The sequence below is a fragment of the Nansenia antarctica genome, assembly GCF_963989245.1.
Source record: "Nansenia antarctica genome assembly, chromosome: 20".
NCBI classification, from domain to species: Eukaryota; Metazoa; Chordata; class Actinopteri; order Argentiniformes; family Microstomatidae; genus Nansenia; species Nansenia antarctica.
Window position 1 is genome coordinate 13,756,570 of NC_137693.1, and position 24,752 is coordinate 13,781,321.

A 24,752-nucleotide genomic window follows, 5' to 3' on the forward strand; every position below is an offset into this window, starting at 1 on the left:
TTTAGCCTGGTCGGGACCAGGCTAATTATATCTGACTCAGAAGGAGCTCAACCAAGCAGCGAATTATTTGAGCCACATTGATGGCACCGAACGCAAGCTAACATTTCCGAGGCTTAGAACTTTATCGAGGCTTAGAACTTTATCGAGCTTTGTGGAATATGGCCCTGGCCTGTCATGAAGCCTTGGGGAGAAAAGGTATGTTTATTTGGATTTGGATGAGAATCAGTGATGTTCCTACTGGCTTTGTAGTCAGTAGGCTATGTGAAGCCTGGGAATGCATACTGTTGGCTGAAACCTCAAGTGAGTGACTGACGGTTATAAAAAGCCCTTAGACAGTGTTAGTTCACATTTTTTAATAACATGGCACAATTTACATAACACAAGTTTAAATGAGGAGCATGCTGAAGATTCAGTCGCTTAGTTCATTTTTTTCTCATTTTGTACATGATCTAGAAAGACTTCATTTTTAACGTACATGATAAACAGCAAAAAACGTTTTATTGTTAACAATCTCTTTGCAATACGCATCGACTAACCACTACGGCTCCAGTGGACATTTTATGTTGGATAAAAAACACACTGCACAACATCTGGATCTCACAGAGTTTGAAGCGCACAACTAAACCTTCAGTGGACTACTAAAATAGATCTCTGCTCATTAGAAACAAACCGTCCATAGTTTAGACTTGCTTTTTTGTCTTTTTATTTTTGTAGATACAACAACTTAGGATAGCACTTTAATACACTGTTAGACCAACAGAACGTATCTCCAAACACTTTACACTCCTTCAGAAGGGGAAACGTGGTGTCTTTTTTGTAAATATGCTGTATTCTCTCCAAAACAAGACTGGTAGAAGTGGCATGAATTTAATTGATGGGCAGATGTTTTCTTTTAAATTTGTTAGGTAGCTTCCTGCGCTAGAATACTTAAAAATATGCCTCTATATTAAGAACTTCAAGGATTGTCACCACAAATAATAACTTGGGAAAATCTTGTCTATTACTTTTGTATTTGGGGTGTGTACATTTGTGTTTTTTTTACATTTATTGTGTAAATGTAATGTGTAAATGTCATCTATGTGATGGGCTGCTGAGTTGTAGGTTGTAGAGAGAATACAGCAGTCAGTCAGTTGGGATGGTGAGAAGGCTGGCTTGCAGGGAATGAGCCCAGACATTTGTTGCATAGTTGAATGGGGGGTTAGTTTGTGGTACTATGTTAACCGTGCTCAGCTGTGTCAAGCTAAAACCAATTTGCGAAAAGCACATTCTACACTTCCTCATTAATGATCCTCTATTTACATGTGTTCAAAGTAAAGCTTTCAAAAACACCTTTTTGCATATTTGTACCATAATTTTTTTCATAAAGGAGTGAGAACGTTAACTGTACACATTTACACACTTTGCCATCTGTCAATGCATTGTAGTACATCGTAGTACCTGTACATTGTAGTACCTGTACATTGTAGTACCTGTACATTGTAGTACCTGTACATTCCAAAATTGTCTTTGTGAGGGCGTCTATTGATCTACAGACCTTCGGCTTACTCCACACCACTTTTCTGTACAAGAGAAAGAATACACACAAAAGCAGGAACAAACTGGAAAAAGAGCATAGTAAAATCTCATATTTTGTTCCATAATTTTGTCCCTCTTTTTCTTTTTTTTTCTTTTTTTACAAAAAAAAGAAAATCTGTGGGCACTTTTCTGCCCACTTATTTTATTCACAGCTATGTTACAGTCTGCTTGCCCAAGGCTAAGTGCTTGGTGTGAGTTCAGTGTTAGTGAGGCACAGGGCTCAGGCACAGTGTGCCTCCAGTCCAGCAGAGGGCGCACCTCACCGTGCCTCTATGTCTTTATGGGCGTGAGACACGGGCCTGTCCCTGATGTCTGAGGGGAGGGCCGTAGTCCGTCTGGGGGAGCCGGGCCTGGCGCCCAGCGTGGGGATGAGAGGGGGCGGGGCGCTGAGGGAGGCGGTGGGCGGGGTCTTGTTGAGGATGCCGTTCTGGTGGGCGGCGGCGGCGGCGGCTGCCGCGGCGGGGCTGACCCTGGGGTAGTGCATGCTGGGTAGGCCGGGGGCCATGAGGCCGGGGTGGTGGGGGATGTGGCCGTCCAGCGCCGTGTGGTGGTGGTGCATGGCGTGCAGCCGGCCCTGCTCGTAGTCCTCTCTGAGCATGTGCAGACGCTCCCGCTCCTCCAGGTGAGCCCTCTCCTGCTCCCTCCGCTGCTCGAGGACCAGGGGGTGGGCGTGTGGGTGGTCCCGGTTGAAGTCGTGGGGCTCCCGGTCCCTGTAGGAGCGCTCCGCCTCGTACAGCCGGGGCCCGGCCAGCCGGTGCAGAGAGTCGTTCCTCAGCAGCAGGTCTCTGCCCAGGGGGTCCCGGCGGATGTCCAGGCCCCTGTAGGGGTCCCTCATGGGGTCCCAGTGGAAGGGGTAGGGGAACCTCTCGGCCCCCGGGATGGGACTGATGCCCATGAAGGGGGCCACTACACGAGTCCTCTCTAGGCCGCTGATGCTGTTCATGGGGTGGACGCCAGCCATGCCCATGGGCATAGCCATGGAGGAGGGGGGCGGGTGGGGGTGGGGGTGGGAGTGGGGGTGGGGGTGGGGGTGGAGGCTGGCTGTAGGAGGCATCTGAGGCGGGGTGGGTCTGCCGGTGGAGCCGTCCTGCTCCTCTTTCCTCTCCTCCTTCACCTTCACCTCGCCGCTCTTCTTCTGGTGCTCGTAGGGCAGCTCGCCCTTCTTGTCCGGGGCGTCCCGGCTCAGCCCCCCGTTGGGGCGGTCCAGGCTGGTCTGGCGGACGTAGGGCGACGTCGCCCGCCTGCCGCTGGCCTTGTCCTCGGACGCCCGCCCGTCGTGGATGACGGGGGCGTCCTTGTCGCCGTGGTGATTCTCTTTGAGCTTGTGCTCGTCCACGCCGGGGTCCTTCCAGGAGTCCGGGTGCTCCCTGTCTTTGGGCTTGTCCTTGTCTCTGGGCGGCTCGCTGGGGGGCAGCTGGTTCCTGGGGGGCTCCGGGGGCCGGCTGTGGCCCAGCAGGTTGATTGGGTTGACGGGCACAGGGGACGGGTGGCTCTGGTGGCGCTTCTCCATGGCTTCCCTGGAAACACAAACAAGGGCTTTTACTGTGGTGTGTCAAAGTAACCCATTCAGCATTCACCAGACCACAATTGTCCAATGTTCTGACTGTAAACTTCACCTAAATGGTTTAGTTACTGTAGAGAACAGGTCTTAGTCGAAGAGGTGTTTTGCTACTGTGACTACGACAGGTAAAAAAAAACACTTCATATCACACATTTATATCACACACCTCTCCTTGTCGTCTTTGTTGACGGAGTCTCGTTTGTCCGAGTCTCGGTCTCGTTCGTGAGAGCTGACGGACGTGCTCCTCTCCGAGTCCCCGGGTTTGAGCCAGGGGGGGGGCGTGGGGAAGGAGGGCGGCGTGCGGTGCAACCGGTTCCAGGGCTCGTGGTTGTTGTTGAAGTGCTGCTGTGCGTTGGGGTTGGGGTCCTTATGGCCGAACATGGAGTTGGGCGCTGTTAGGGATTCAACACGCGGAAAGAAAAAGAAAAACACAAGTTAAAAGGCGTATCTCACTGCTCTGTGGAGGTCAGTACTTCATGTAACAAACGTGTTAGTCATTATTAAGTAGTGAACACGTCCAGGTGTGGTCAGGGAGCTGACACTCACTTAGTGCTGGGTTCCCCAGCCCACCGAAGGCCGCTGTGCTGAGGGCCGCCAGGCCTCCAAATGAGGGAGGGCGGCTGAATGGCTCTGAAGAGGAGAAACACACACATCCACTGTTTATATGATCTCTGTACATCGTCTACAGCCTAGTTTGTTTATGTTTATTTATTGGAAGGATCCCCATTAGCTATACCCATAGGCATGAGCTACTTTTAGTGGGGTCCACATTTAAAACATACATTACAATTAACATTTAACATACTTAAATTACAAATATCAAACATTAAAATATATCATACATTATACAATTTTACATTTGGCATAATATAAAACACTGATATATCTACATTTAAAACATACATTACAAGTAACATTTAACATATAAAACATACTTTAAATTACAAATATCAAACATTAAAATATATCATACATTATACAATTTTACATTGTATGTGACCTAGTCGTCAGCGCTCCTGTCAGAGAGATATATGGAAGGACTGAGATGTCCAGCGGACGTCCTGGCTCTTACCTAGGTGAGGTCCGGCGGTGAGGAAGTTGCCTGGGTGGTGTGCCGGGTGGTGTGCCGGGTGGCTGAACGGGCCCATTGACGGGTGCGTAGGACCTGACAGGCGAGAGGAGGCTGATGTGAGCACATGTTTCCAGCAGTAACCTCTCTGAAGTATGATCAATAAAGAAATACAAATAACCTCAATGGTGTTTTTCCTAATGTGTAACTGTGTTGGTATGGTTATCATTGCTTCCATAATAATGTTGTACCTAGATGAAGGCAATTGCAGGGCATATCAACTTTTACAGCCAAGACCATTGATCTGAGCATTGATCTTAGCAGGAGTGTAGACTGGGGGACTAGAGCGCTCCCGTGTTAATAATAGACCCCTATAGATCCCTGGGATTGATCCAACAGTTTAGGGCGAGGGGCCTGTTGTTAGTGTCCATGTCCTACCCCTAACCATCTCCCCTAACCCTGCCACCCCCCTCCCTACCCCTAACCATCTCCCCTAACCCTGCCACCCCCTCCCTACCCCTAACCATCTCCCCTAACCCTGCCACCCCCCTCCCTACCCCTAACCATCTCCCCTAACACTGCCACCCCCTCCCTACCCCTAACCATCTCCCCTAACCCTGCCACCCCCCTCCCTACCCCTAACCATCTCCCCTAACCCTGCCACCCCCCTCCCTACCCCTAACCATCTCCCCTAACCCTGCCACCCCCCTCCCCCACTGGACATTGCTGTGTTAATTGTTCCCTGTGCCTGTTCGTTAACTCTGTGTTCTATGTGCTCATGTTATCTGTTGCTTGTTGTTTCTGTGTCTTCTTATGAATTATGATGAATGACAGTTTCCCACCCAGGGCTCCAACCCACACTCACCTGCTGCTGAGAAGAGTGTTGCGGGCCGGGCCAGGTCATGTTGGTGGTGGATGGCACCAAACAGGCTGGGGCCCGGAGGGCGACTCATGAACTCTGGCTTGAGGCCGAAGTCCAGCTTGTGAGGGTCGGCCTGCATCTGCTGCTGAAAGACGGGCCAGACAGACGGCATGAAACACCCACAACTTACACTATTACATTCATATCTCTGGATGAATCAAACTGCCATTATGTAAGACTGACTTATTATAAATAATATCTTATTTATTTTTGTCCAAGCCTGCATCCCTCCTCTTAAAGTGTCCGGTTTAGAGTTACAGTTTATATGTTAGGGGTTTTGCCTTATGGTTTGTTAGTGTAAATTAACTGGTTCTCTTGTAACCACAAGATGGCAGTCCTTTCATAGCCCTCTCCCTCTCTACGGCACGCTCAGATCTCTGAACACTCTCATGATTACTCAACAAAGAAACCTACTCATGTAGTCTAGGAGAGGAGGATTATGTGTTGTTTAGAGAAGCAGACTGTGTTTCTGTAATGGGCTTGTGAGCCAAGTGGGAGGTCTCACCTTGACCTTCTGTTGGTGGTGATAGATCTGCCAGGCGATGTGCACGTGCATGGCACACCACTTCCCTGGTTTCTGGAGGAACACAAGACGAGAGGACATAGTTAGACATCAAAACAAGGTTCTACATTTATGAACCATCACGCAGACTGGGTTTATGGTTCATTGACTACAGTGTAAAACTAAATCAAAATAAATGATCTGCCCTGGTAGGCTATCAACTTCATTGGGGAAGCTCTCTCCAAAGCTTTGGTTGTAAAAGCTACAGAACAGGCCCAGGTCTAGTCCTTCTACTTCTTTATCTGAGCATTGATCTGAGCATTGATCATTGAACAGGTCACACTTGAAAATGAGCCCTTGTGTTTCTTACCTGTATAAATAAAGGTTAAATAAAAAAATAAATAAAAATGTTATCTCCAAATGCCTCAAAAAGGCAGGCAGTAGCTAAACATGAATTTCAAACTAACAACACCATTTCCATAAATAGAAGCAGCATTATATTACAAACCGGCTTTGTTGTTGTGGTTTGAGCTAGAACGCTCCACCTCAGAGTGCAGTGCTCAGTTAATTAAATACAGTATCGACACCTGTAAGGCGGGCTTGTGTTGTAATTAGTTTTTCTAGACATCTCTTGTGGGGGAGGGAGGGGAAAGGGTGCCTGGGGGGGCTATCACTAATAAAGCACACTTACCCTGAGAATGGGCCGAAATGGATCCGTTAGCTAGAGGAGAGAGAGGGAGGGAAGGAGGGAAGGAGGGAGGGAAGGACGGAGGGAAGGAGGGAGAGAGAGAGAGAGAGAGAGGTGGCTCAATTACTTCACTGTCGCTCAAGTGTTTCTAATTAGCAACTATGCATCGCTTCATTATTGACCATTTGAAAGGGAAATTTTTACATTTCAACTTGAAGCATTGATGGAGTAATTAGGGCTGGGTGGTGTGAATGTGTCTGCTCCCCACAGCCCCCTGCATACCAATGCAGAGAAGAGCTGTTCAACATGTCAGGGGAAGATACCAGCGCTGTGGGCGCACTACCAACTGAGACCTTTATCACTAGTAAACAGAGCAGAGGCTGTATGTACCTCACATCCATCTAGACGTTTATCACTAGTAAACAGAGCAGAGGCTGTATGTACCTCACATCCATCTAGACGTTTATCACTAGTAAACAGAGCAGAGGCAGGCTGTATGTACCTCACATCCATCTAGCGGACTCACTCATTATTTTAATGAGACCATCCTTCATTTTTATAGCTGGTTGTAGCAATGTGTGTTTGTGTGTGTGTGTGTGTGTGTGTGTGTGTGCGTGTGCGTGTGCGTGTGTGTGGCTGGCAGTCGCGGCAGTGTTAGGCCCAATCCCATGTCACCCTTGGCCCTCCATTTTAGCCCTACCCCTCCGTTTTGCACGTTCACATGTAGGCTAGGGGTGTCCCAATTCTTGTTTTCATGTAGGGGTAGGGCCAGGTGGTAGGGGTAGGGCCAGGTGGTCGGGGTAGGGCCAGGGGGTAGGGGTAGGGCCAGGTGGGCTACAGCCCTCCAAACTGAGGTTCTTAAGGACCAGACTCCGAAGAGAGCCACAACACTCTGTATTATGAAATCCCAGAATGCCTTGCGAATCGTCGGCACGATAAGAAGCAAAACAAGCAGGAAGAGAAAACCACAAATGTCATTATTTTCTTTGTTAATAAAGATTTTTTTTTAAATTATGATAACCATCGTATTATCTTCTCAAGTCATTTCAATGTATTAGACCTTTTGTTTATGACAAGCATTGCAAAAAAATATGACTATTCAGCTGTCTCTAGCTATCTATCTAACGTTACAACAATGTTTTAAGGCTTATTTGTGCATGATAGCGTCGCATTTTTACATATTTCCATGACGCATTTCCCCCCCTTTGAACTAAAGTTTAGCCGCGAAGTTGTTGCACTTGTTACCACTCCTCTAATACCAGTGCAGGCTGGCAGGGTAGGAGCAGGGGTTGCTAGCCTACAGAGTACCGCTATTCTGTCATGAATTCTGTCATTATTCAGCCTAATAATGAAGCATTGTTCTTTTTTATTTGATGACCGATTTTATTTGTTTGATCGATTGCTAGCACGAAACTTAAGTTGACTGAGTCACGAGTGATGCTTTTCTGATGACGTATCATCAGGGTCCTGAAGGGTCGTCTCATTTCATAGGGGAAGATTCTCAACCACTACCCCATGTGACTCTGTTCTACCCCATGTGACTCTGTTCTACCCCATGTGACTCTGTTCTACCCCATGTGACTCTGTTCTACCCCATGTGACTCTGTTCTACCCCATGTGACTCTGTTCTACCCCTTGTGACTCTGTTCTACCCCATGTGACTCTGTTCTACCCCATGTGACTCTGTTCTACCCCTTGTGACTCTGTTCTACCCCTTGTGACTCTGTTCTACCCCATGTGACTCTGTTCTACCCCTTGTGACTCTGTTCTACCCCATGTGACTCTGTTCTACCCCTTGTGACTCTGTTCTACCCCATGTGACTCTGTTCTACCCCATGTGACTCTGTTCTACCCCATGTGACTCTGTTCTACCCCATGTGACTCTGTTCTACCCCTTGTGACTGTTCCGAGGGGCAAGACGAAAAGCGAGTGGCGCTCCAAAATGAGGGGGTAGGGTTTAAGAAAGGGAAATGGGATTGGGCCTTACCCTAGGGTCCTTCTGTAAGAGCGTGTGTGGGACTGCTCCAGGTCTGGAGGCCACGTCCAGGGGATTAGAAGTCTGGTGGACACACACAGGTCAGCGTTAAGAGGAGAGGCCGTGAGGACAACATCACTTCTGCATCATCTGCCTTTCTGTTTGGGTCCTACACTACTGTGCACAGTGGACTTTAGAGGGACACTCCTGTTCTGAGAAACGGGTTTGGTGTGTGTGTGTGTGTGGGGGTGAAGTGAAGGTGTTTTTGAGGACCCCCCTCCTATTCTGAGAATGTGTGTGTGTGTGTGTATGTGTGGCCCCTCACCTTGGGCTGAAAGGCCCCCTGCAGCGAGCCGAAGGGCCCGTTAGGGGGGATGACCGGAGGAATTCCAGACACGGACGGGGGGTAGGAGTGGAACAGCTGAGAAAAGAGGAGAGGAACAATAGAGTGAGCGTGGGTGTGGTGGGTCACTCAGAACAACATGAGGCAGGACAACAGCTGTGTGGACACAGAGGGGATGGACGGGCCCTGACATGACGGACAGAACCACCCAACCAGACCTGAGTGTCTGCCTCCGCACCTACCCACAACCCCCCCTGGAAACACGCTCCTTTCCTATTGAGTGTAAGCATTTAAAAAGACCTTCTGTGGCTACAGAAATCTAATGTTATCGTGAGAAGCCCCCCTTTTTTAAATAAGAGGCTTAAATCATTCTGCTTTGATCCAGAAGTTGTTTTAATCCAGGGTTGGCTTCCCTAACAGTCCTGACAGCAGTGAGTGCTATTAGCAGCAAACACTGACTAACGTGTGTAATTGCTACTCTCGTTCACAATGTGTACAACAGCTGAACCCCTCTTAAGAGCAGCACAGTAATTGAAGGCAGGGGTCAAGTGTAGTTAAAGACAAAGCCACACACACACACACACACACACACACACACACACAGCAGCTGTTTAGCTATAGCGAGCGCTTGTTCAACCTCACTCAAGAAAGGAAGAGGGTTGTGATGAGTCAGGCAGGGCTTATTGGATGAAGGGTAATGAATGAGCGAGCGATTCAGGTTAGCAGATGTACGTTTGTAATGAGACAAAGATACAGCAACCCTGCAGTCTTAATGTGCTATGTTCTCTCTGGTTCTCTATAAGCCAGGGACATGTCTACTCCCTGAGGATGGGGTGGGGCTGGGGAGGGTGGGGGGGTGGATAGGATGTTGTAGTCAGAAGCAAGTAGGGATGGCATGGAAGCTACTGTACACACACACACACACACACACACACACACACACACACACAGTAAAGCATGGCGGGGTATGCACAACACTGCTCCTACAAACACATATACCGTAGGGAAACTCACGCTGTGTCTGTAGAAGGGGTCTACTTTTGATGGGAATTTTTCAAACTGTCAAAGAAATAAATTAAACAGAACTAAGAACAAGGAAGATACAGAAGGACATAATGCTGACCAGAAACAACATCACAGTACAGCATCACAAGCACTGAGCCTCCAGAATATCCAGAGACACAGAACACACTGCAACATAAAGCACCAGGAGAACATGGTCATAGATCAACGCAGTCATCCGTCCATTTTAAGACGAGCCTGTTGTGTAAATCTATACAGACCAGCCATTTGACCACTTCCCTATCCTCGATTCCTTCCCTGTGTTTGCCGTCCCATTTCGTGAGCGACTGAAGACCTCATAAAGTATGCAGCCGTCGGTCTCATTTGGGGTGGTTTGAGCGGTTTAATGTGGACCCAGGGAGAACATTTCCCAAGTCAAGTATAAACACTGCGGTCATAAAAGCACGTTTTATGTCCTCATTAGCTGTCAGAGAGCTAGCGACTCTGCCTTTGAGGTATCTTCAGAGCAGCATTAAAGCTCGGAGCCCTAAGCGGTTACAGTAGAGCCATGGTTATATGTGTGTGTGTGTGTGTGTGTGTGACAAAAAGCTGGCACACAGGCCAGTTTCTGAGGGACGGCCACACCAATGCCTGTAAACCCAGACAAACAACGGGGTCTAACCCAAAAGCGTTCTCCAATAATGAAACCCCCGCAGAATTAAGTGATGTCATTAAAGACTAGAATGAATAAACTAGTATTATGTTCTCAAAGCTGGCTCCGAATTAAACAACTCGCTGAAGGCAGTTATTGGCAATTTAGAAAATAACTGCATTCGAGTGCGGGGGCCAAAAATGTGCGAGAGAAAACACTAGAAAGGTTTCTTGGAGAAGAAAGGCGTCATTGTGGTGCAGGAGGAACACATGGCCGTGGGTTCAGAGTTGACCACAGAAACCCTGTTTACCTCCAGCAAGCCCAGGCTGACATTCATAAACACAAAAACAGTTACCGCCACACATCCCGCCCGTTATTCCACATTTAAAGCACTTCTAAATACTGCTGTTAATAAACACAACACACACCCCCTGAAATTGTTTTAATCCTAGCATTATCATCCACTCCTCCCCCCTTTTTTTTGCCACTGACACAGCCACCACCCACCACCCACCACCCCTCCACCCACCCCCCTCCCCCGGGTTGTAGTTGTCTTCTACTTATCCTCACGTTTCTGGCTGGGGTACGCACCATGGGCGGTGCAGGGGTGGGCATGATGGCGTGGGGGAAGGGGGTGAAGGTGTGCTGGTGGGTGTGCTGGTGGGTGTGTTGGTGCTGGTGCTGGTGCTGGTGCTGGTGCTGGTGGAACTCTGTGCGCAGGTAGGGCGGAGGGCCCAGGGAGGCGCCGCGGTCTGCACTCTGGGAGGCCAGGAAACGAGTGTTGAGCTCCTGGCGTAGCAGCTCTTGTTCTGGTGGGGGAGGAGAGGGAGAGAGGAGAGGGGAGAGGGGGGAGGAGAGGAGAGGGGAGGAGAGGGAGAGAGGAGAGGGGAGAGGGGGGAGGAGAGGAGAGGAGAGGGAGAGAGGAGAGGGGAGGAGAGGGGGGAGGAGAGGGAGAGGAGAGGGGAGGAGAGGGAGAATGAGAGGAGAGGAGAGGGGGGAGGAGAGGGAGAGGAGAGGGAGAGGAGAGGGGAGGAGAGGGAGAATGAGGAGAGGAGAGGGGAGGAGAGGGGGGAGGAGAGGGGGGAGGAGAGGGAGAGGGGAGGAGAGGGGGGAGGAGAGGGAGAATGAGGAGAGGAGAGGGGAGGAGAGGGAGAGGGGAGGAGAGGAGAGGGGAGGAGAGGGGGGAGGAGAGGGAGAGGAGGAGAGGGAGAATGAGGAGAGGGGAGGGGGGAGGAGGAGAGGGAGAGGAGACTCATCGTCAGCACTAGTCTGGGTTCTGGATGAGAAAAGAACAATCCAAAAATCCACAGAGGTCATACTCCTAGAGAGACTGGTACAGACTAAATCACATACACACTAGAACAAAACAAGATGGAGGAAAAGGGGATCAAAATGGCAACTTTGTGTGAGTCTCTTCGTCCTCTTAGTTACTATACATATTCAGAGGACTGAGGAGCTGTTATGCGGGTCCCTGAATTGCTAAATCCCTGGCTGACACAACAGCACCTCTTTGTAATTAAAATAAACCCTCCAACCCCGCCTGGACCGGAGCTGTAGATCAACTGGCAGAGCGTCTCCAGGAAAAAAGGAGAAATGCAATTTATATTTTGCTCTTCATCCAAATTGAGCAAATTGCCTCAAGAAATGTTATTTTCTCCAGAGTAACCATATCATTTGTATTCCACAGTAATCTTATGCGCCGTTTCTTACATTTATTTCCAGCTTTTATTGAGTTGGGGGGGTGGGAAATTGAACTTTTTCTTCGTAAAAGAAATGTCATTAGAATCTTTAAACAATACCCGGCGCGGTTCGTTCCGTACTGACCAAATTGATTTCTGCTAGATGAACCAATCCCCCGGTGAGAACGGGGTCGCTCACAATGTGCCTAAACGCTGCCGTTCCCTTCGCTTCGCAGAACCCATCAATCAATCAAATCCAAGAAAGAGGACTCCTTTCTGCACCAACACGCACCACTATAAACACACACAGCCCAGAGCGAGAGGGTGTGGATGGCACCTGTGGAATGTCGAACCGTCAGTTGTTGCGCCCCATAAATTAGCAGCGACATTCTGTCTGTCTCTCTCTCACACGTCCTCATGCCCACAGAGCTCCACACGCATCTCACACACGCCACGGACGGACATCTGCCACAACAAGCTCGGACCATTTACAGTTTTGCTACAGTTTGTGGCAGCTGCTGTTGCAGTTCCCTGCCTCTCCAGTCTCCGGTGTTTGTGTGACGGTCCTACCTGAGTAAGCGGTCCCAGCGGCGGGGTGTCCAGGGACCGGGAGGGTGCTAGACGTTAGTGGCGGCGGTGGTGGCAAGGCCGCTGGAGACGCAAACATATTGGGGTGGTGTGGGTGTGGCAAGGACTGCAGGGCCGGGGGGGAGCCGTTGGGGAGGGCCAGAGGGAAGGGAGACGCTGCAGCGGAGGAGGGAGGGTGGCTGGGGAAATGTGTGGTTGGACCAGGGGGGCCGTGGGGCTTGCAGGGGGTACTGCTCCGACTGCTGCTGTAGAGAGAGAGAGAGAGAGAGAGAGAGAGAGAGAGAGAGAGAGAGAAGTTAGCTATACTCTTCCATCTGAGACAACACTAAAAGCACCTCTCCCCCCCCCCCCCCCCCCACGTCTCTTCCAAGCTCCAACCTCCACACAGGCTTTTCACACCTCACCTGGTATCACACATTCAACAACAACAACTCTCTCTCTCTCCGGAGCCTTCTCTCTGAGGCGCAGGACGGATGAAAACCCCCTACCTTCAAAAACCTCCTCAGATGCAAATACCCACCGCCAGCACAACATTACAGAAACAGTGGCTGTCTTTGAACGTCGCTCTAGTCGAGCAGTACCTCAGGATGCCAGGTACATGTGCATAAGAAAGGGAGAAAGCGCCGGCAAAAGAGCCTTTTGTTGTGTGTGTGGGTTTTTCCCTTTGAGACTGACAGCCATGTTTTAGCATCTTACACGCTAAGCCCGAAAGCTCATTTGCAGCGCCCCGTCTCTAGCGGCTCCTGTGATTATTCACAGCGGATGCCAGGCCCGCTGGCAGGCTGGCACGCTGGCAGGGCTAGCAGGGGGAGGCTAAGCCAGCGCCAGCCTCTGCGAGCCTGAGAGGGAGAGCTTACACTGGGACGGAGGCTCCAGAGAGAGCTATCCTGGAGTACTGAATTAATGTAGAGAACTCTAAGAGACTGCACATAGCACAGTGCTCTGCTGTGTGTGGAACAGAACAGTAGACTGATCCGGAGAGAAGGCGGCCTCTGTGACTAGCGGGGCTGGAGGCGACACAGCACAGATGACAGTGTGGGTGGTTAATACATGGAAAGTGCTTTATCTCTCAGCTTGAGTGCTGTATTTTTCACACCCTGTTGAAAATCAATGGTTATTGTTTGGGCTGGGGGAAATTCTACTTTTCAAGACAATGACATGATGCTGATTGGGGGTTGGGGCTGAGACAATGACATGATGCTGATTGGGGGTTGGGGCTGATTGGGGGTTTCAGCGTGTTTGTGTTTGTTCTCTATTCATTATACTGTACTCAATACCAAAACAACACAGTCACATCACACAGGCTTAGGGTTGCAAAATCCCCGTAAATTTGGGAAGCTTTCCGATAATTTCCATATTCCATATTGAAACCCATAGGGAAACATGGAAAATTACCGGAAATGTTCCCAAAATTACAACCCTCATTTTGCAACCCTACATAGGCCTACATCCTGCTAGGTTAAGGCAGACTAGCGTGATGCTAGGTTCAGACAGACTAGCGTGATGCTAGGTTCAGACAGACTAGCGTGATGCTAGGTTCAGACAGACTCACCTGTGGCCGTTGAGGTTGAGGCTGCTGTTGCTGTAGACAGATGGGGGCCGAGGATGGCAGCGAGAGGGGGGCCGGTGAGGCCCGGGCTGGCTGGGCGGGCTGGGGTGGTGCGCGGGGAGGGCTGGGGACGGGGGATGAGGGTGTAGGCTGGGGGTGGGCGGAGGCCGGGGGTGGGACAGGGGCTCAGGCTGGTGCTGGGGTCGGGGCGGGGGCGCCTGCGAGGGCTCTTGGCCTTGGGCGAGAGGCAGGGCTGCAGGGTGCTGAGGCCTGGGCGGAGCCTCCGAGCGTAGGGACTGGTGGACCGAGGGGGCCTGGGCCAGGCGGGGGGAGGGGGAGGGCTGGGCCAGGGGGCCGGAGGGGAGGGACAGGGGTAAGGAGCAGGCGGCCGCGTGGGCCTGGTGGGGGGGCGGAGGCTGCTTGGGGGGGCTGGCTGCTGCAGGGGGCTGGGGGTCCGTCCTGCAGCTCTCCAGGCTCTTCTCCTGGCTGCGCTCTAGTCCCGACACCTTGGGCAGGCCCAGGCCGCGGGGCTCCTGGCTGGCATTGGTGGAGAGAGCATCAACTCTGAACTCTGGAGCTGAGAGAGAGAGAGAGAGAGAGAGAGAGAGAGAGAGAGAGAGAGAGAGAGAGAGAGAGAGAGAGAGAGAGAGAGAGAGAGAGAGAGAGAGAGAGAGAGAGAGAGACAGAGAGAGAGAGAGAGAGAGAGACAGAGAGAGAAACAAATAAAGAGATCGGTCAGTACTACTGACACTGTCCTCACTACTGACACAGTCTTTACTACTGACAGAGTCCTCGCTCAGACAGCTCACACTGGCAGCACTGAACACCGAGACACGGCATTGGTCAACTCCACTGGATTTAACTGAACTCTCTGTGAAAACCAGAACCACTCCCCCTGAACAGACTCAGAGAGACAGAGAAACATTGGACAACAATTAAAGCTTTCACAGTGTCAATATGTGTTTACACAAACGGGACAGGAGTCACTGTGCAGATGCTCCAGTGTGGTAGTTATTTATAACGAGCATTCTGTCAGATGAAGACTGCTCCAGTCCCCTGTGAGAGGGTTGATGGGGGGGTTTGAGTGATGGGTCTTTGGTAGAGGCATGTCTTGTGTAATTGCCTCCGTTCTGCTGTTGTGTGTGGCACAGCAGTGCCCCCCCCCCCCCACACACACACGCAACCACCCACCCTGCTGGGACAGCATCTGTGCCCTTTCATACAGCCACCCCACCCTTCACTAGGGTCCCTCCACTAGTCCCTAGGGCCCAACTACACTGCTGTGGCTGTTGTGACACAAATATGTGATTAGATAGCTAGCGTGGGCGCAACGGATCTGAGCATGAAGTCAGTTCACTACGACGGGCTGGCCATCTCTCTCTGGTTGGCTGATAGGGGCCTAACTAACATAGCAGACCACACCAGTACACCCACACAGCAGTAGCAGTCAGCTCTGGTGCGCTGTGCTACAGCAGAGAGGCTCATGGGAGATGACAGTGCATACATAACCTGTAATTAACTCCGCTCCCAGGCCCTCTGGGGGCTCGCTGGGCTAAATCTCTCCCCAGCACAGAGCTGCTGATTGGGGCTGATTCCCTTGAGGCAGAGGCAGGCGCCCTCCGGAGGTCTATTATAGCAGGCTACGGCCTCTCTGAGGGGGGGGGGGGGGCCTCCCAGCTCTGAACCCCCCGGGACCAGCCTAGCCCTAATACCACTGAGAGAGAGAGAGAGAGAGAGAGAGAGAGAGAGAGAGAGAGAGAGAGAGAGAGAGAGAGAGAGAGAGAGAGAGAGAGAGAGAGAGAGAGAGAGAGAGAGAGAGAGAGAGAGAGAGAGAGAGAGAGAGAGAGAAGGGAGAACCACGCCTCAGCACACAGGCTCTATACAAGCCCTGTCCATTAGCATTAGACTGTTAAACAGGGTATTAGCCACTAGGGCTAATGACGTGACACTATCATTAGAGGGTCAGAGGAGCTGACGCCTGGTGTCCAGATACAGGATCAATAACTGGAATTCACCTACTGACTCCCAGGAGGGACGTCACCACACCAGACACCTGGCCGCCCGGCGGAGAGAAACAGAAGCTAAAAACACACAGATGCTACATCAAATGTACGCCCTACGGGGAGCACTGCAGAACGTAAAGGCGTACGTGTGCTAAATGGAAGGAGAAAGCCTTTTAACACTAGAACAGCCGTGCCTTTTTCACCTACTATAAGAGCCAGCCTCTCGACCATAGTCTTTACAAGGGGAAGCTGCTATTTACACACAACGACCACTAGTTGGCCGTCTTGTAAATTAGCCTGCCTCCTACACAGAAAAACTGCAAAATTGCTTCATACTAGCTTATCCTGATGTGATTTTGAAAATGTAAGGACACTGGGTGGTAGAACGCACATATCTAGGAAAAGTAAGGAGAAAGGAGGGTCCTGAAATTTGATAGAGTGCAAAGATATTTTAGAAAATGTACTCACAGGGTCAAATGACCCCACCCACGGCTGTTCTAGTGTTAACCATGTTCAGCAAGCACAACGATCCTCAACCACAGGGTTAGGGTTATCAACACAAATGTAAGTGTAAATGTAAAGTAGCGACTCTCGTGGAAGGCTGCTATCGTTACCCTCCTCAAATCTACGCATGGGTCTAGACTGCCGTTGATATACTGACTCGCTAACGATCTCCCTTCACCCCCTAACTTAGCCTAACAACCAAATCAGACACCCTTCTCTAGACGAACCACAAATCCATATCTCCGTCTGCACCTAAGTCTACACTACACCAGACGCCATTGTGGTTCTACGGTTCTACAGAGACTTCTTCTGGAAAACATCCCTTGCCTTAATAGAAGGAGGGAGATCTCCCTGGTCCTCCACATCCCCCCCCCCCCCTCCCCCCCAACCCCCATTCCCCCAGAGCTCCCTGGACTTGTTTTCAGAATGTGCTAACACATTGAAAAGGTGGTGTCTATTCTCCCCGTAATGAAGACCCCTGGGTGGGGCTGGGCTGAGGAGATGTGTGCTCCCCCTCCCGGGGGGTTAATTTGTCAGTCTCCTTGATCCCTGGAAACAAATATATGCAACTCCCCTGTTTCTTGAGTGAGCCTGGCCTGTTTCTCAACATATCATTATATTTTTGGGGTGTTTTTCATGTAGTAGGGGTCGGGTTCTATGGATATGGTTTTACACAGAAGAACGGGGGAAATGAGGCCTGGTGATGTTGGAGCCAGGGGCTGGATTTAAGAGGTTAAGGGGGGACAGGAAGGCTTAGAGTAGGTCAGTCGGGTCTGTGTGTACAGGAAAGCCTTTCATTAAAGTCTGGGTGTCTGGGGAGAGAGCGAGAGGCTTAGGAGCACAACTCATTATCCAGGGGTGAGCCCCCGCCTCTTACCACTCACACAGCATTAACAACACCCACGCCACAACAGGACACCGTGGAGGGGGGGGGGGGGGGGGGGGTTAAACCAACTGTGCAATGAGTCTACAATACAATCCATTCACCTTTCAGCACTGATTTCAAGCACAATTGGATATATCAGGATTACACAACACACATCAACATGATCTTTAATATAGCCCTGCACCTGTCCTGACGTACTCACATAAACCCCCGCCCCCCCACAGCAGAATGCTTCTCCCAGCACCTGACAGATTTACCCTGACAGATTTACTGGGGTATAGACTTCTGTGACATCCCAACACTCTGTCTCTCCCCCCCCCCATTCCTCCCTCCAAATAGCCACATCACACGTTCTTAACCCACATCATCTACAGGATGACAGACAAAACCAACAAACACATACAGTACCAGCCAGGCCAACAAGTCTGCCTGACTGACCCCTTCCGTGCCTCTCCCCTGGCCTGGCCTCGGGCCGGTGGAGGCTGAGGGGAAGTGAGCTGAAGCGAAGCGAAGGCGGCTACCCGGGGCGTGGTGACGCGAGAGCCTCGGGGGAGACGGAGCTGTCTGGGCTGTTCAACGTCTAACTCCCAGCATGCAGTGCTCCCTCGGAGGACGATAGACGACGGCGGGGGAAGCTTTCTTGTCTGTGCCACACGGACGCCGAGGCCCGCTGAGCACCGAGGCCCGCTGAGCACCGAGGCCCGCTGAGCACCGAGCCAGGGAACACCTCACTGAGGCCAACCTGCCGTCTGACGCTCGATCGGCTTTGAAATATCTTTCACATCTTTTCATTGCTATTCAAGTCTCAGAGGAAGCGAGAGAGGGTGCTAATTTTCTTTTTTACTGGGAGTACATTTTCCTATAAAAAGGAGAGGTGACACCCATAAAAGACAACAGATGTGTGGGTTGTGTTACTGGGAACACTGGGCAGGCTGACAGCTGTGCACCTGTTGAGAGAGACTTCTAGAAGACAGGTGCTGCCAGAGGGGAAACAGGCCAGGGGGACCAGAGCCAACCTGACTTAACCCTGGCTGCCGGGCCCCGCGGAGAGAGAGAGAGAGAGAGGGTTACAGCCAGGTGATGCAATAGCAGGTAACCTGTGGCGCGTGCTGCGCCGTGTTGCAACACACCTGCTCCCTGCGGCCTGTCAGGTGAGAGGCCGTGTCCATGACTCTGCGGTTTCAGGAGTTTCAAAAAAACAACCCCAGCCCACCCCGTAGGAGAGGCGCTGACAGCCATAATCCCAGCTGTCACAGCTGACAGACGCCTTCAAAGCCCTGGACTCACTCACTCACTCACTCTGTTTCCCAGCTCTCTCGTCAGTCTGTTTCTCTGTCTCGCTCTCTCTCTTGCCGTCGGCAAAAATATGTCAGAACATGTCCGCTTCAGGGAGAACACTCAATCACTCTCATCAGAGCCTCCGCCGTGGTAAGAGTGGGCTGCCTCTTTAGCATTCTGCAGCCAACGCAATGCTTCCACACCAAGGGCTCCGAATCATAACAGATGAATAATATTATGGTCTAGACATTATGGTCTAGACAAAATCATAGGCGCCCCCCCCCCCCCCCCCCTTCACAAAAAGCACTTAAACAATGGTGGTGGTGTTTTGTTAGACACCCTCTTTGGAAAATGGACACAAAAAATCCAGGAAGTCTGGCTGTTTGGCCAAGTCAAATCAATTCAAGTTATACACGGAGCTGAACATGGACTCTCCACTATGGGACCTCTTTCACAAAAATTCCATTTCGCATGAGTCTGTCTGTGACTCTGTGTTAAACACTGATTATAATCAGAGTCTCCCTTGGCGAGGGGTCTGGGGAGCGCTCCCTGGGTTTTCAGACGCACTTTGAATAAAACAGAGTGAAAATGGATTTATTCACCCACAGTCTCTTATTCACTGAAGAAACCCAATTTAATGGGTTCACTCTGGAAACCATTTACCTTACATGAGAGAAGAAGCTAGCCTCTCTTCTAGATTCAATTTCAGTTAGACAATGAACACAGTGGTATAATTTAGCACTAAGTGCTCGCAATCCAGTGACCTCACCAGCATGGCAGACAGACGTCCACTGTTAGTGAGCGGATTGGTTTAGTTGTTCTTAATGAAGCCTGAAGTCAGACAAACAGAAGTTGTCTTTAATACATCTCTCCCTCATGGAGAAGGAACAACACACACACACCAGGGTTTCCGTTAACCGGTAATTCCCGGACTTCGTCCGGTAAAAGTTTTTGAAGTCCGACAAATTGAAAACTCGTCGGACATAAATGTCCGGTGAAAATAATTCCCTCTAAGCACAATTTGAATACAATTCGCTAAAGTTCACATTCTGATTCCTTCTATTTTAAAAAAGACGAATATATAGGCTATGTATTTATTTTATTATGATATGATTTGACACCGGCATGATGATGACTCCTAATGTGTAGGCTGCCTATGCGAAACAGCGGTTGTTTCCGGTGTGCGCTATAACTCGTGCACAATCGAGTCGAGGCAGAGAGGAGGATAGCGATGTTTCTCTCTGTGATAGTGTGATTATGCAAGCCTTTTCTGAAAGGGATGAGAACCCGATTGTTTCAGCTTCTCCCAGGGAGAAAGTGGTAGAGTTACCATCCTCCCCGAGTCCTACCATACCATCCGCTGACAGCCTATCTCTGCCTGTAACCGGCGAGCGATTGCGTGTCGCTCAAGTAGCTGATCAGTCATTAAACAAATGTTTTTTACATGCAGCTAGTGAGGAATCTGAAATAGGGGGCAACGTAGTTTATTTCCTTAACGATGGGATATTAATGCGTAAATGGTCTCCTCCTAATGCAAATGGTTGTGAGTGGAATACTGTAAAACAAGTGGTTGTGCCTGTGGGTTATAGACAACAGGTGTTATCTGTAGCACATGAGAGCCAGTGGTCAGGACATTTAGGTATAACTAAAACTTATCAGCTGATATTGAAACATTTCTTTTGGCCCGGACTGAAGGCGGATGTTGCCAAGCACTGCCGCTGTTGCCATACTTGTCAGATGGCGGGTAAGCCTAATCAATCCATTCCACCCGCACCATTGCATCCCATTCCTGCTATAGGGGAGCCATTTGAACGTGTAATAATTGATTGTGTTGGACCTTTGCCTAGGACTAAAAGTGGAAGTCAGTATTTGCTTACTATTATGTGCGCTGCTACTCGTTTTCCCGAAGCTGTTCCGTTGCGTAACATATCAGCCAGCTCAGTGGTGAAAGCTTTAACAACGTTTTTTTCCACATTCGGTCTTCCTCTTGTTATACAATCTGACCAGGGCACTAACTTTCAGTCTAAGCTTTTCAAACAAGCCCTAAGAACGTTAGGGGTACGATGTCACGCCAGAAGCCTACATGCTTGCACTGTTCAATAAAATGTTATACATCTAGACATTGTGGTATTTCTTTATATACGTATCCCAGCCTGCCTATTGTTTCTCAATAAACAGTTATGTTCTCCTCATTGACATACTCCCGAGTCCGATTAAGTATGATTTGACAGGCAGCTAAACGAAATGCCTTCCCAACCAGCGAGACCTGGTTATAGAAATGACGTTGTTTTATTGATAAAAAAAAAGGGTAAAACTGGAAAGAGAAAATAGAAAACTCACATTAATCCCAAACAATTTAACAAACTTCAGTTAACGTAATGTGGAGTCTGTTCATTGATCGATGCTGTCTGTTCAGTTCCCAGTGAGGCGCCCGTTCAGCGCTGGACATAATGGCATAGCGCGCATGCAAATCATGTTATATTATTATATATTATATAGCTCGCATCTAATCGTATCGGATGAGAAATAGACATTAAATGGCATATATAGGCCGCTACACAACAGTAATCACCGCGACAAACAGCTATATTAGATTTTTTTTTTTTTTTTTTTTTTATATTTTAATATGATGACCGGAATATATCACGTTTGTCCGGTAAATCGAAATCTTCCCGGACACGATGTCCGGCGGCAATTTTTTCTAACGGAAACCCTGACACACACACACACACACACACGGCCCGAAGTCCCAGCTAAGGGCCACCTGAGCCAACACACCAGTGAGACTCTCATCTCTATCCCTTTCTTTCCCTCTCTCAGGGTACCCTCTTTCTCCTCTGAGCACACACACACACACACACACACACACACACACACACACACACACACACACACACACACACACACACACACACACACACACACACACACACACACACAGGGAGTTACTCCTCCTATGTCTGTACATCTCTGAGGAGATCCATGGTTATCCAGGAGAGGTGAACGCCCTGGAGTTTGTATTAGCAGACAGCTCAATTCCCTGTTGCCTCTCCAGTCACAGCAGTGTCTCTAGACACAGAACTGAGGTTGTCTGTGTGTATGTGTGTTTGTGTATGTGTGTGTGTCTGTGTGTATGTATGAGTCTCTGTGGCTTTGTGTGTCTCCAGAACGCGATCTGTGGGGCTGTATGTGTGGAGTACCAGTTCAGTGTGGAGGTCCAGTTCATGTGTGGAGGTCCAGTTCTCTTCCATGGAGAGAAGACTTCCTGTTTGGAGCCAAGTACAGGATGTGGTTTACTCTACAGAAGCCCTGGACCGACCGCCACTCCAGAGTCAGACCATAATCAAATGTTTACAACAAGTAATAAGCCAAACGACCACAACAAGCAGTTTGGGCTGTGACCTCAACTCTCACTGGACATCTACGGCTCTCGTTTCTGTAACCTTATCAAAGGCAGCTCACTCACCTCACCTCGGGGCCAAAACAGCCCAAGAATCCCACAGTCTCACGCCCCTGGGCTCCCTGGCTGTTATGAGAGCGTTAGCGGCGTTAGCTGGAGGTAAGAGCAGCCGGTAATGCCGTGCCCTCTGATCCCGCCCGTGTCTACAGAGTGTCGGAGCACCCCCCCCCCCCCCCCCCCCCCTCAGCTATGTGCTCACACCACCCAGGCATGCGTGTTCTACATGCCCAGTGCCGAGGCCCGTGGCTGGGCCTGACAGTGACGGATGTTCCCCTGGCCAGGTCTGCTGTGCTCCATCATGTCAGCGGGGTTCTAAAGCCAGAGCTAGGAGGAGGGTGTGGGTTACACCTCAGGACACGCCGCTCGCCACACTGGGGGACCTGAGATCCCAGCAAATTTATTTGCATTAACCTCTGGAGGGAATGGAAGCTAAACAGAAATAAAAGCCGGGGTGGGAGAGCGTCAACGGAGCTATTCTGGAGATGTTTCGGGGAGAGCATGACGAGTGTTGCCTTACAGTGAGAATACCACACTCAATACACCCCCCCCCCCCACCCCGTAATGAACACCACAGCATTAACAAGCAGTGATGAAGCAAAGGGCAAAGCAGGGAGAGAGGAGAAAACATTTATTAAACTGCGTGTGTGTCTGTGTGTGTGTGTGTGTGTGTGTGTGTGTGTGTGAGAGAGAGAGAGTCAAATACCCTTTTCACAGGGAATCACAGACACAGCTATCGACAGCTATAGACCTAGCTAAAAGCCAGCAATCTAGTGTAATTGTGCCTATTAACCCAGTGACTGTTGTTCTAAGCTCTTCTGACAGATGCATGGCCATGTGAGAGGCGCCAGGCACTCTCTCACACACACACACACACACACACACACACACACACACACACACACGAGAGAGAGAGAGACACTGAGAAAGACAGAGAGAGGACAGAGAGAGAGAGAGAGAGAGAGAGAGGACAAAGAGTGAAACAAGAGCGTAGACTTGCTAAAGGTCACCAGCCCTCCTCCCTCCTCCCTCCTCCCTTCCCTACCTTGCCGATTATCCGTTCTTCTTCCATTCAGACAAACAATCATCTGTGCTGTTAATGAAGCCATTAGCGCCACTCATCCACCCCCAGGAGCAGCTCTGGTTACTCTCCGCCGCCTCTCTCACGGCTCCCCACTTCTCACTCCACCAGCATGTGGGAAATGTGCTGGCTCACCTTAACACTGCAGGCTTGAGGGGCCCTACCCTGCACTTGTCTGTCTGGGGGGGTTGTGTGCGTGTGTGTGCGTGTGTGTGTGTGTGTGTGTGTGTGTGTGTGTGTGTGTGAGCTGAGCGGTTAGGGAGCAGTCGGTGGCAGCGGGGGTGGTGTAGTTCCTGGCTGTGGTAAGGACGGTCTTCACCCCTTTAGAGAACACATCTTTATATATCCCAGAGGAGGTGAGGTCAGCCTTTCGGGGGCTGTAACCGGAGAGGCCGTGATGATGGGCACACTGGCACAGGTGCCTGGGGGGGGGTCTGAGGCTGAGACAGCTGCCACTAGGGGGTGCTGCTGGGGGGGGGGGCCCTACTTCCCTCCCTCCTGCTGACAGATCTAGCGCAAGCTTTTGACTGTCACACAGCTGACATGACGACACCGCGGTTCGAAAACGAGGGTGAAAAAAAAGTCACTATCACTACACTCAAACACAGGGCTGCTGGGAGCTACGGCGAGAGTGGTTTGACCCCCGAAATGTGTCAGGTTGAAGTAAGGCCTGATATGACGGATCCGTCTGCTAGAGGCTAGGTGGCCCCCGGGTCTCTCTGGGTCTGTGTAAACCCTGGACCGGGTCTCTCTGAGTCTGTGTAAACCCTGGACCGGGTCTCTGGGTCTGTGTAAACCCTGGACCGGGTCTCTGGGTCTGTGTAAACCCTGGACCGGGTCTCTCTGGGTCTGTGTAAACCCTGGACCGGGTCTCTCTGGGTCTGTGTAAACCCTGGACCGGGTCTCTCTGGGTCTGTGTAAACCCTGGACCGGGTCTCTCTGGGTCTGTGTAAACCCTGGACCGGGTCTCTCTGGGTCTGTGTAAACCCTGGACCGGGTCTCTCTGGGTCTGTGTAAACCCTGGACCGGGTCTCTGGGTCTGTGTAAACCCTGGACCGGGTCTCTCTGGGTCTGTGTAAACCCTGGAGCGTCTGCTGAGGGAGCTGAGCTCTGAGAGGGCCACAGGCTAGTCCGCTCCGTCAGCGCCTGGCCTCTCTACCCCCCCACAAGGCTTTCTGTCACTCCTCAGCCCATTCACAGCCAGGCAGCCCCCAGAGAAGCACGCAGACAGAACTAAACCCCTCCAATTATCACACAGAGCTGGACGTGTCGGACGGCCCTCGTTGGTGTTGGAGACGGAGACGACTGTTTGAGACGGTCCTGAGAAAGCGGTCGGTCTTGTTATGCTGCTGAAAGCCTAACCCTAAAGCCCAATTTATACATCTACGTCGGATTTACGCGCGGCTACGCCGTAGCCCTCCCAATTTATAGTTCTGCG

General features: G+C 50.5%; 1 protein-coding gene across 1 annotated transcript in view; it reads right to left on the minus strand.

Moving 5' to 3' along the window:
• Window positions 1–1,834: 1,834 nt before the first annotated feature.
• Window positions 1,835–24,752, minus strand: part of auts2a (activator of transcription and developmental regulator AUTS2 a) — a gene marked incomplete at both ends in the record, with an annotated part of 391,514 nt that continues 368,596 nt past the window's right edge. The window contains 13 exons of the mRNA XM_080549804.1: window positions 1,835–3,092; window positions 3,303–3,528; window positions 3,683–3,766; window positions 4,209–4,301; window positions 5,071–5,212; window positions 5,633–5,704; window positions 6,321–6,350; window positions 8,305–8,376; window positions 8,618–8,713; window positions 9,650–9,694; window positions 10,860–11,098; window positions 12,539–12,801; window positions 14,109–14,682. Of these exons, the coding sequence (XP_080405930.1) occupies window positions 1,835–3,092; window positions 3,303–3,528; window positions 3,683–3,766; window positions 4,209–4,301; window positions 5,071–5,212; window positions 5,633–5,704; window positions 6,321–6,350; window positions 8,305–8,376; window positions 8,618–8,713; window positions 9,650–9,694; window positions 10,860–11,098; window positions 12,539–12,801; window positions 14,109–14,682 (3,194 nt within the window). The remainder of the gene's footprint in view (window positions 3,093–3,302; window positions 3,529–3,682; window positions 3,767–4,208; window positions 4,302–5,070; window positions 5,213–5,632; window positions 5,705–6,320; window positions 6,351–8,304; window positions 8,377–8,617; window positions 8,714–9,649; window positions 9,695–10,859; window positions 11,099–12,538; window positions 12,802–14,108; window positions 14,683–24,752) is intronic.